This window comes from Phasianus colchicus, chromosome 1 (assembly GCF_987193195.1).
Source record: "Phasianus colchicus chromosome 1, bPhaCol1.hap1.1, whole genome shotgun sequence".
NCBI classification, from domain to species: Eukaryota; Metazoa; Chordata; class Aves; order Galliformes; family Phasianidae; genus Phasianus; species Phasianus colchicus.
The window spans coordinates 41,762,969-41,775,512 of NC_143436.1; the positions used below are offsets into that span (position 1 = coordinate 41,762,969).

At 34.2% G+C, this 12,544-nt stretch overlaps 1 protein-coding gene across 3 annotated transcripts in view; it reads left to right on the forward strand.

The window, feature by feature from the left end:
- Positions 1 to 10,084, forward strand: part of TMTC2 (transmembrane O-mannosyltransferase targeting cadherins 2) — a 235,915-nt gene extending 225,831 nt beyond the window's left edge. For all 3 annotated transcript variants that reach the window (XM_031589647.2, XM_090139358.1, XM_090139374.1), the window contains exon 12: positions 7,221 to 10,084. In XM_031589647.2, the coding sequence (XP_031445507.2) occupies positions 7,221 to 7,400 (180 nt within the window). In that variant the 3' untranslated portion in view covers positions 7,401 to 10,084. The remainder of the gene's footprint in view (positions 1 to 7,220) is intronic.
- The last annotated feature ends 2,460 nt before the right edge of the window (positions 10,085 to 12,544 follow it).

Consider the following 12,544-nt stretch of genomic DNA (forward strand, 5'->3'; position numbering starts at 1 on the left):
AACTAGCAATAGGACTAGAAGGAACGGACTCAAATTGCTCCAGGGGAGATGTGGGTTGGATATTAGGAAAAATTTCTTTCCAATGGAGTGATCAGGCTCTGGAACAGACTGCCTTGGGAGGTGGTTGAGTCACCGTTCTTCAAAGTGTTGAAGAAACGTTAAGATGTTTTCCTAAGGGACATGGTTTCGTGGGAAATATTGGTGGTAGATGGACAGTTGGTCTGGATGATCTTGGAGGTATTTTCTAAACTTAATGATTCTGTGATTCTATTATCTGTCTTCAGGGAGGAACATAAAGCCATCTTTTTTTCTAGTTTTCAAGACTTAGAGGAAAGTACAGGAAAATTAACAGATTCAATTTTATTCAAGAACACCTTTTTTGTTGTTTAAATATGATATATTTCTGTTACTGAAAGTTTTTGAGCTATTTCTGTTTGTAAGTAAGGTAGTACAGATGACATTTCTGTTCAGCAAGTTTCTCACTTGCTGAGAATGCAGAATTTCTTATTAGCACATAGGGTTCTCGTTAAATAAGGTAAGGGAGTTGTCAAATGTTTTATGCTATAATCATAGCTATGTATTAAAATTATTAAATTGCAGGCATCAGAGAGCATTTGAATTTTGATAAACAAAAATTAAGTCATTTGAAGTTTTTTTGTTTTTTTGGTTTTTTTTTAATAAAATCCTGAATTGCTGGGAAAATTGAGTAAAATTATCATATGCTATACTGATGAAAACTTCTGAGCTGGAAAGCTACAAAGTTTAATTAAAAACACTTTGAGGCCTGGAAAATGTTTGTTTATTTTTTTAATACAGCCATAGTACTAAATGCTTATCACATATGTTCCTATTTTGCTTTTATTATGGTAATACAAGTATGTTATCTAAAAATTTCCATCAAAGTTTCTATATAAACTAAGAGTGATTAGTATGAGTTGGGTTTTTTGTTGTTATTGTTTTTCTTTTTTTAAAATCAAATATATCAAAACAACTGATGCATGGCCATTGATGAAAAAATCTGGCTATACAGAAATTACAAATGTAAGTACATTTTTGTAGGACTTTTAAAGCTGCTGTGATTAACTGTAGCCTTTACCATCTGTAACATGTACTTTTGTTAACTTACCAATACATAAATCCTCTGAATTTATATAAAGGACACTAGTAGGTAGCTTTTCAGCAGCAAGATAGAGCATATCAATATATAGTTGTTTGGTTTTGGATAACTGTGTTTTAAAAACTCTTTCTCTGAATGTTAACATGGAAAAAAAAAAAAAGAACAAAAAATCCCCATTTGCTGGACAACAAAAACACTCCATATTGACATGATAATTTGAGAAATAAAACAGACTGCTTCTCATGCCAAGTCCAGTAGTGTCCCTTCCTTCATTTTTTCAGTTTCTGGTTTTAGCTGTAAGTATCTTGTAGCTTTTGATTTTAGACAGGAAAGTTTTCAGTGTTCAAAAGCGCACAAGGTTAGATCCATAGAAACATTTCCATATATGTTCTCTTTGCTCGAGAGAGGTTAAAGTGCCATCTGCTTTGAATGTCATGATAAAAATGTCTAAATAAGTAAATAAATACACAACAAACCAACAACCAGCCAACAAACAAAACAAAAAAACAACCAACAAGCAAAGCCACATGACCTAACATTTATGACCTAACATGTAGGTGGTAACAGTTGGTAATGTGACCAGATGTTTGTCTTTACTTCTGTCTTTATCCTAACCTGAGACTAGTACATAAACAGCATTCCACAGAAGTGGTATTTTTCTTACCTACTTTCCTACTTTCGTTTTTTTTGTCTGTTTTGATTTTATATATACATATAAATTTTATATATATATAAAGATATTCATCTTTTGCTCTGCAGATTAATAGTTTGTAAGGCTGGTGACTTAAATATGACTAGAACATTAAATAAAGACTATTTCTTTAATGAAACATACGTAACTGAGGCTATTCTCTATCAGAATTAACACTGTAGTACTCTCAAACATTCTAACTAAATCCAAGGATCCACTCTCCTCTAGAGCCCAGGTTTGTCATTGCTTAGATTTATATAGCAATGTGTGTTAGTCAGCCTCACATAATTAGATTGGGACACAGGTTCCCTTTACAGCAGAGGTGTTTAGGTACTTATCTGACTAATGCAACTGTGGAAACTGTGCTCTTCAGAACATTTGCTCAAAATAGTAGTTGCAAGGAGAATGTTTTTCCTCTCCATTTCCTATCTTCACTATTTAAGCTGAAGGCAGTTGTCAACACAAAAACTTACTTGCAGAAATTATTCACAGGCAGACTTGCAATTAAATAGGTACTTAACTACCATAAAGGAGTTGCAAAGCATTCTTCCATTTTAAGGAGTTTGCAAAGATGCTGATGTTTTTATCTTACAGCAGAACTGAATGCTTTGCAGTCTGGCTGATGACACAGGAAATCCCTCTCAGCTGTGAATTTTATGCTTTTTTATTCTCTCTGATCCATAATGTTTTGACATACATCCTGTCATCTTTTTCCAGAATGCCTTTTCCACTAAGTTATCAGATCCTAGACAATTTACTGTTGCCATCTGAAGCAATTTTCTGGTGATAGTTGCTTTAGTGAGGATTCATGTGCTGTTTGGAAGAAAATACCAGATGCAGTATATGCAAACTCCACTTCTTAAGAGATTCAGCAGCCTTACAGCATAGAGAACCAGGTAAAAACGTGAGTATCTGGAAGCAGTAACTGTTACCTGGCTTATCTGGCAACACACTGATTACCTCTATGAAGAGGTCTGCTTCCATGTATCAGTCTCTTTGCTGAATTTATAGTAGTATTAGTGGAACAACACTGGAGATTAAGATCCACTTGGTAGCCGCCATCTTTGTGGATATCTCTTTCTTGTCCTTCTTTTCCTCACATATTTTAAGGTTGTGTGCTTACATCATGGACAACCCCTAGGTCATGTTTCAGTGAGATGTTTTGAGGTCTGTCAAAAGTAAGTGCCATGCCCTGAAATTATTCTATAGTTCACAGTTATCTTTAGCAGTAAAAAAGGAGCTGATGACATTTTGATTGCATTCAGATTTGCTTCATAAAATACTATACTGTGCTACAGCATTAACAACAATAACAAAAATTCAAGTAAAAGTTCTCGCTATCACAGTAGGAAGATAAATAAAGAATTACAGCACATGATTATTGATAAGATGAGGCAGTCCACCATGCTTTGCTTTCATCCTTTATAAAGCATACTACTTCATTGCTTTTTGTACCCATATATCTTCAATTATTAAAGCGAAATATTTTATTTCATCATTTTTACACAAAAGTGATGTGATGAAATACTCAGATGTAACATTTACTGTCTTTCTCTAAGTACTTAAAATAACAAGGATCCTTAATTGCACTGTTAAAACAGAACAGTTAACCTTTGTGTTTTTGATAAGTTTGCCATGCTGATTACAGAATTCATTAAACAGTCCTGGGTTTGTTTTGAAACATCTACATGATTATGCACTGCAGTAATTCATTAAGAGCAAGACAAATGTTGACAACATCTTTTCAATGACCTTTGAAAATTGCTAAGTGAGAACTAGCTTGCAGTTGCAATTCTAGTGGAGTATAAACTGGCATGACTTTCATTAGAAGTGCTCCAGTAGCAACAAAATGCATTTCCATCTCAGAGTCTGTCACTCTGACCTCGTAGTGTCAAGCAATTAATATCATCTGTAAGATCAACTTTGGGGAGAAGATATTCCAATTTCATTGGTTACTTCTGGGCTGCTTTTGGATATAGCTATTTGCCATTCAAAAGCTCTTTTTAAATAGGTTGTATGTATTTCTTTGTTTCTCTCTATATAACTCCTTAGGCTTATATAACAATAAAATTATCTTCTTCTGTTTGGGACTTTTCTTCTAATATTTTTTATATATGGAACCTGAAATGAACAAGATATCACTATACCTACTGTGTTGCTAATAGTCATTATGTTGGTGGCTCCAATACTGTACTTGGTTACATTAAGATAATCCTGAAGTACTACACAGAATTATTTTGATCTATTTAGGGATTCCACAGTGCATTTTACAGAACAGTTTAATTCATGTTAAAAAATTTTTCATGCCCCTAGGCTCTCCTTTTATTTTGGTGGTGTGGAGAAAGTTTGACAGAATTGTCATCAATGTGAACCAAAACCACCTCAGGCAACTAAGTGTATGCCTTTTGTTATTTTGTTATTCATTAATTACTCCATTATTTCTTTCCCTTCAGCCCCCAACTCTACCCCTCAAAAAACCCACTAAGGAAACCAGCATACCACAATAAAAATGCTAATAAAGGAAATCATTCCCAATAGAACATAAAAGACAGCATTTATAACCATGATAGAAATGCCAGTCAGCTTTTTTGATGTAAAGCATCTGTCTCCAAAAGGAAATGAAGGAAGGACTGTTTCTCCTTTCAAGTCTCTGAAGTAGTAGGTGGTGTCATTTGCTATACAGTGCTACAAGTCTCTTGTTATTGCACTGGTAGCTGCCGACTGTCTTTGTTAACATACTGGAAAGTTTTATCAGCTGTGTTTAATAAAAGAAAATATATGTGAAGAAAAACTATAGCAAATGTCTCTTTCTCTCTTTCCTCAGACCGTCATATATAGCTGTCAGGGAGTGATGACACTGATGTGTAATCTTTCCTGTTCTTGTGAAAAGGATGTGGTTCTTGTGACTCTGACAATAAACTGTAGATACTGGGGTGACAGATGCTCTAAAAGGTCAGAGAGCAGTCTTTCAGCTATCCTATGCACATCCTCACCTGAAGCATGAAGGAGATCATGTGAGCTTTTGTCACTATCTACTTGAATGGATACATTTTCATAGAATATTAATGGCCTAAAATTTGCTGGGCCTCTGGGAATTCAGAGGTGATACATAGAAGCTGAAAAATTTCATATTCAATTAAAAGGCATGCAGTTCATTCTTCTAGATATTTTTGATGCTTGCCCTGGTAAGATGATAAATACATGGCAAGAGAGTTTTCTTATGTAAGTGTACAGTCATATATATATGACCTTATTTAGAGTACTTGATTAGTACCATACACATACCATGTCTTTAGCATTGTGCAAAGGAAATTGAGACAAATTCTGGAAACCATATGAGAAAACTGTCTTACTTCTCATTGACTTTGTGAATGTTAAAGAATTAGTAATGGACACTTTAAAAGTATGTCTTATTTAATATGGGTTATTCTAAGTATATGTTCTGTTAATTCTTATCTATTGTAAGCTTTGTCTACCATCTACATCTGCACCAAATTATACTTTGAGAATAAAGACAGTTCTATGTCAGTAATGGAGGTCTTGAAAGAAGCTATTTGATTCACAAGCTCTGATCAGACAAACAAGTAGCACAGTTAGAAGTATGGACCATCCTACTTACAATAAATACAGAAAATTATCTCAAACAATTTCCAATCTAAAATTAAATGAATAAATAAAATATATGGATATTTAGGCAGCCATCCATTTACAGTGAAGCTATTTGCATATGATTTTTCATTTGTATCACTTCAGTCAGCACTTAGAAATTCTGCAATTAAGAAGTATGTTACTTCTTTGTAAAGTAGTATATAATGCTGACAACAAGAAGGGGAAACTGTGATAATATGGCTTCTAACATATGTTTTCTCTGGCAAAGGCTAAAATTTCAAGGCCTTAGTTTTCCTTCTTTATATGGCACGTGACTAAAGAAAATGGTTTGGAGAGTAGTAAGTACTTTGTAAAATTCAGCTGGGAATTTGGGGGGGTTGTTTTGGTTTCTGTTGTGTTGGATTTAATTATTTATTTATTTTGTATGTGTGTGTATGTTGGGTTTTGTTTGTTTTTGTTGTTTGTTTGTTTAAGTGGAAACAAACATTTGAGTTGGGGTGAGGAGAATTAATCGATCAGAGTTAACCAAGAAAAATTAAACCCAAAAATAATATCTTCAGGTGTTTACACGGGGAGAGTTAAACTTATTTTGTTTTGCTCAGTTTTGGAACTCTGGAAGCCAGTTGTTCTGAAAACTTGATGCATTGTTGTCCTTGTCAGTTTTTATGATGTGTATCTTAATAGAAGAAAAGAAGCAGGAAGAAAGGTGAGAATATATGAGATATTTGTTGGATATAAAAGTCAAGTATTTTCTGAGCAGGATTTCCACTGCAAAATTTAGGTTTTGGACATAAGATTTATTTATTTATGAAGCCTGAATCACAAGGATAAGAGTAATGAGTTTAATTTGGTAGTGAATAGGTTTGGAATGTAGGTATGGTTCTTCATCCAGTTGACTTCCTGGTCCGGGAGACCATCCCTAGTGCGTATTTTATTGACCTTCTGCCTACCATATTTTCCTGAAGTTATTGTCATTGAAGGACTTTTAGAGCATTTTGCATCCCCACCCATAGTACTCTCTAGCTGAGTTTCCATGTGGCATCAAATCTTGAGTCCTGGTGAGTGATATCTAAATATATTTAATTATCATGAAGAGCTTTTTATTTCATAATGGAGTAATCTTGGGATTAAAAAAATGTAAACAAGAAATATTTTCTTTTAGCTAAAGATGGAATTTGTATTAGTGTAGTTTCATGATTTGTTGTAAGTTTTTCACGTTTGTTATTAATACAGTGTTTCCACCAATATAAATTTTGTTCAGTCATTCGTTAAGAAATAAATGCCACAGTCTTAATCTAAACGGATATCCTAGAACTCCTGAACATCCTTATAATCTGAGAACAGATTGTCTTTTCTACTAGTTATAATTAAGACAGAGAAAAAAGGGATGAGTTCCAATGTGTTAACTATTCCCACTAATTATAAATTCTTTATTGGCAATGGGTTGAATCAAAATTAAATTCCTGTCTTTAATCCATTCTTGGACTACTTTAATTTTCTCTTGGAAACTGTGCTATGCCGACATTACCACATGAAAGGCTTGATGAGGTCTGTGTTTTCTCATTAAAGGGAGAAGTCTATGTCTGTAGACACCAGAACTTGCCCTGTTTTAAGCACAAAGTATGCAACAGCTGTTCAGAAACCTTTTCTTGTTATCTCTATTTGCTTAAATTGCTAAACTGCTTCCATGAAAAGTCTGCAAACATAAGGTAATAGTTTGTTTAAGTGAAAGAAGATTGTCTGAAAAGAAAAACTGAAAATATTCTTAATATTTCTTCTTCCCATTTTCTTTTTTTGTATCAGTATCCAGCTGCCTTAATGAATCTTGGAGCCATTCTCCACCTGAATGGTAAACTGAAAGAGGCTGAAGAAAACTACCTCCTTGCTCTTCAACTTAAACCTGATGATGTCATCACTCAGTCCAATCTTCGCAAATTGTGGAACATCATGGAGAAACAAGGTTTAAAGACATCAAAGACATGATTTGGAAAACTCTAAGCTTTTTTTCTTAAATTGGTTTATAACTAGAATTTTCATACAGTTGTCTGAACAGAGAACTCATCAGACTTGGCTGCAAGGATCGGAAGTCTTGATTGCTGCTAGGAGAAGCTATTCTGCTTTTTGCCTTTTTTGTTGTTACTATTAGATTAAAAAAAAACAGAAAAATGAACAAACAAACAAACAAAAAAAACAGAAAGGGAGATGGAGATATTCATGAAGGACTTCAATGTTAGCCTACAAAAAGATTTAGAGCCACAGAACTTGAAAGAGGGTTTCCTGGCATATTTGAAAAATCATTGCAAATTCCGTATTGCTCACTTCTGTGTGGGTACTTGAAATGTATACTGTCCTAGAAACACTAATGGAAATTTGTACAGTATACACTAAATCATATGGGAGTAAAGGTGAGTAATAATAACTCATTAAAATACTGTAACTCATTAAAATGTATACTAAATCTGGCGTGTTTGCAGTTTGTCTTAATGCTGCTGTATCTCACTTCAAGACCACTTGTTTACCAGTTTACAGCTTATAAGGCCAATTTTTATTTTTCTAAAACCTGTTGTTTGTGTTTAGATGGTGGCATTCAAATTTTTTTTTTTTTACTGCAAATATGCATATTATTTCAACTTATTTTCAGTTTTGCTGCAACTCTCTGGAAATACGTGGTGAAATGGCTGTGGGCTTGACAGAATGAGCAAGCAATTGCTTAAATTCTACATCACGCATGTACGCAGAATCTAAAAAAAAGAAAAAGACATGATGTAGCAGTACAACTGAGATGATATTTACCCTGGTATCAAGTGAATGTGGTCAGAATGTCATCTTAAGAAAAAAAAGACTGACTGGATTCTGCATCCAGTTTTTTTGCAATAACTCATCCAAGTGAGATTTAAAATATTAGCTTGTGCATATTCTACACAGACTTCATGAGCAACTCAGTGAGAAGGGAATGTTACACATTGGTGGGGCTAGCAAATAGCTCAAGGGAATGGATTAGATTATATCCAAAACATCATAGATAAAAATAAATGTGGAACTGATTGCCAGTTACTTTTTGTAGTGGCAATGTTTTAAAAACATATTACCTATTCAGATTCTAACCAAATATTAGAATTCTGTTTGTATTCTGACATGTACTAGCAGCAGAGCTGTCAAATATCTAAATATGCTTCTGGTGAGGTTCTGCTTATTCCTGATTCAGAACAATTTGACCTAATTACTGTTTTATTCTTCAGTTTATAAATGTACAAATAATTTATTTTAAATTGCAGTGTATTGAAGATTCAGTCCTTTTTTCCAGGCCGTTTGTTAACTGCTCTCTTTCTTTGGAATAAGTATTATTGCTTTTATGAAAATGTACTATTTCATTTAATGACCTGTTGATATCTGCTTCAGTGTTCATTTCATAATGGTAGATGTAATGTTAAAGTGGTAGAGCACCTTGAACTGAAGATTTTTCAGGATCTTCTGCTAAAACCTCATTATTACTGAGGAAATTTTGTTGTATTTTGTTCGTTTTTTTTCTTCCTAACTATTAAGCACCATTCCAACAAAACAATAGAGAAGAATACTTTGCTGTATTTATTTATTTATTACTCGACTACAGCAATGTTACCTGCTATTAACACAATAGTCTTTTAGTTTTCGTGGGATTTTTTTTTTTTTTTTTTTTAATTTGGCTTTCCTGGCATTTTTTGTGTGGTTAGCATGTTTACCTTATTGGGAAAGAGGACACTTTTCTCTACCGTCTCAATCATTCTCCCATTATATTTGGATTTTAAATATGTACTGAAACAGATTGAGGAATAGCTGTTTCAGTCACTATAATAAAAATGCAGTAGTGTGTGTTTTCTTTTCTTTCCTCTTGCTCACTAAAATATCATATTGCTATGTTCACAAGTGGCCTACCATAAGGGCCAGAGGGGCAAGGTTGTTTAGTTTTGTCGAATGTATCAAGTTTTTCTCAAATAATGTTATGGCTGGAAAAGCAAAATGGAAGGGTCAAAAGTTGAATTTGTACTTTATAATTGAAACCAGTGGTAGAACACAATAGTAGTTTGAACTTATTTTCCCGTTTTACTGACTTTCTGGAAAATGTATAGAACTCAGTATGAAATTGTACTCAACATCCATCAAACTCTGATGGCTTCTTGGTCTTAACCATTCACTATGTTATATGTTTCCTTCAACTTGTACTCATTCTTGTTTATTAACTTTTATTCATTGCACAAAATAGGGAAGGGGGGAGCACTCATATGACGCAGTGTCATGCTTGCATTGATAACTCTTATTTGTTTCCTGAAGAAAAAAAAAGAAAAAAAAAAGAGAGTGAAAAGGACTAGCGTAAATTTAACAAGAATGTCCCTGAATATGTTTTTTTTTAATACAGGTCTGGGCTTGATAACTTTCTTCTTTTGGGATGAATTTAAAACATGTTTAAAATATGTCTCTCTGCTCAGGGATTTATGGTGGATTATTGCAGACAGTGCTAAAAAATTAAAGAGCACAAAACAAGTTTACTAAATTAAAATTTTATTTTTTGAAAAACTGTTATTTGTATAAATTATCAGATTTGTAGGCTTTCCTTTTTGTAGAAATAATTGTTTATGTGCCAGATAAGAGAATTTCAATTTTGTTTTCAATAATAAAGCATTGATAACTAACACAGTGTGCATTCCTTTATCTGTTACTGTAACAACTCTATTTTTTAATTATTATTCTTATTTAGTGAGTTACATCAGCTGTTCTAGGTATGAGAAAACTATATAGCTTAAGTACAGATGTCTTGTAGCTGGCTTTTTCTATATTCTTTTACCTTTAATATTCATTTGATATTTTCAGAAAGGTTCTCTGAAAGCATTTTGATATCTCTAATCACTAATTCTCACTAAAAGCGTTATGGTAACTATTAAATATATATATATTTTTCTAAACTGCATGGGAATAAGAGCTTACAAACCAGTTATGCTTATAATTTATTTTTATATTGATATATGAATATAACCTCAAAGAAATTGTTTCTAAAATGTGGAATTGTCTACTACACAAGCTGGGAATAAGTCTTGGCTTTACATACACTGCCTCTTTAGTGTTTGAGGTCACCTTTCTCTGGTGCTATGGTGTTACATGATCAATTTTAAAATCCACCTTATTCCTACACAGGAGATGTCATGAAGATAAATGCTTCTTTGATCTTTTGTGGATTTTTTTCCGTCATCTTGCATGGACAGAGCCCTTTTAGTTCAGTGGACCTAACAGCAGTTTTCTGCTGCCTACCTAGTCCTGTTCTGTTCAGGTGCTGTGCATTGATGGATTTGCTCTACAATTAAAAAACATCTGTGGACACGAGTAGAGCACAAGAGAGGCTTTGGGTCACTGACTTCCAAACTTAATTATCGTTCCTGATTTTTATCAAACCTTGCCTTCAGTCATGATCATTCCTTACTAAGTAGGTTTTAATGGCAGATGACACATACAAAGTTTGATGCATGCAAAGAATCTGATCTGTACCACTGCTTTCTCATGGAAACAGTCTAAAACTGTGCTTAAGCTCCTGTTATGCAGTCTTTTCCTTAAGTGCTTCTCTGTGAGATCTTGTTCTGTCTGCTGTGTGCTTTGCTTCCAATGTTTCTATTCTTCCAAACATTATACCTTTCAGGTAGCAGATACATAATAGCATCTCCATTCCTGGTGGAGGCACACAGCAGTTCCACGCAGGGGTAATTAAGCTGGAAGAATGAGGTGGATTTTTAAACCTGATGTGTTGTACAGACCCATCTGGACTTGCTCTCTGTAGCTGGCACAGATGGCTGTATTACTTCTGGGGTTTGAACTAGAATAACAGTAAGTCAGTAAATAATTCCATGTAAATACACCAGCTCATATGGATCTGGCTTAACGCTCTAGCATGGCTGTGTGTTGTAAGCTTTCCCACAACAGCTTTGACCACCAGAAGTGAATGGAGGTAACAGGGGAAAATCTGTCTCCAGTTCAGGTGTGAGAATGGTTACTGATGGCTGAATTACCGTTATTTTGCAGCATCCATGAAGTCTGCAAGGCAAAGATTTCAGTGAGAAAATCTGAAGTGATTTAGAAAGAAATTGTGGAAAATCTAAAGAGAATCCCATATAACCATTTCTCTTTTTGAAACTTGTATTTCTAGTTCTTTGAAAATTCAGATGTTATGCAGGCTCCCTGCCTTGCTTCTTGTGGATGGTGAGTGCTTAATCTCCATCTCTTTGAGGTTCACCAGTGCAGCACTGGAAGAATGAGTTTTAAGGAACAAAATGTATGCCTTTTTATATAGGGAGTAGGAAAGGAAGTGTCAGGAAGGTTTTGCAGAAGTTATATTAATTTCTGTGGAAATAAGTAAGAATTTTGGAGGACAGACAGACTATTCCAACAACAAACAAGGAACCCCAAGATCAAGATATACCAAGATAAACTGGAAGGGGAGAAAAAAAGCAATACAGACTAGAGGACATACTAACAGGAAAGAGTGAATACATACCTGGAGTTATTTCACTCGATTAGAAAACTGTTAAGTATGCATATGTGTTCAAAATTCAAGTTGATATTTCTCTCTTCACCTTCTGTTCTTTCTTTTCTCATTGTATTTCCTCTGTCGTGGTGTGCTGGCTTTGGATAGTATTGTGCTGTAGGTAGATTCAGACAGCTTTGAAGATTACAAATGCAGAAGCATTTTGGAAGGGCAAGAAACATCAGAGAGGACCTTTTAGAAAGGTATCAAATAAAGCAGGTTAAATATCTCATGCTTGCTAACTACTCATTTATTTGAATATAGATTCAGTGACAGAGCAATTACATTGACTTGAGTTATTGAGTTTGCAGGTATTTCTGTGCAAGTTTTGAAGATGGATCTTGTTTCTTTATAAATCTGTGTCAGTTTGTGTGCATTTCAGCATTCGCATTGAAGAAACCTTAAGATTTCCTATTGAACCTCAATCTGACTGTCTGAAGCAGGCTCCCGCAGGGTTGTGAGTCATTTAAGCCACAGGTGCGACAGTTTTGTGATAAGCAGAAATTGAATTTGGCTTTGATGGCTGATCTTGTGTTCAGGTTTGATTTCAGGAATGATTTAAGCCAGCTGATTTTCAACAAAT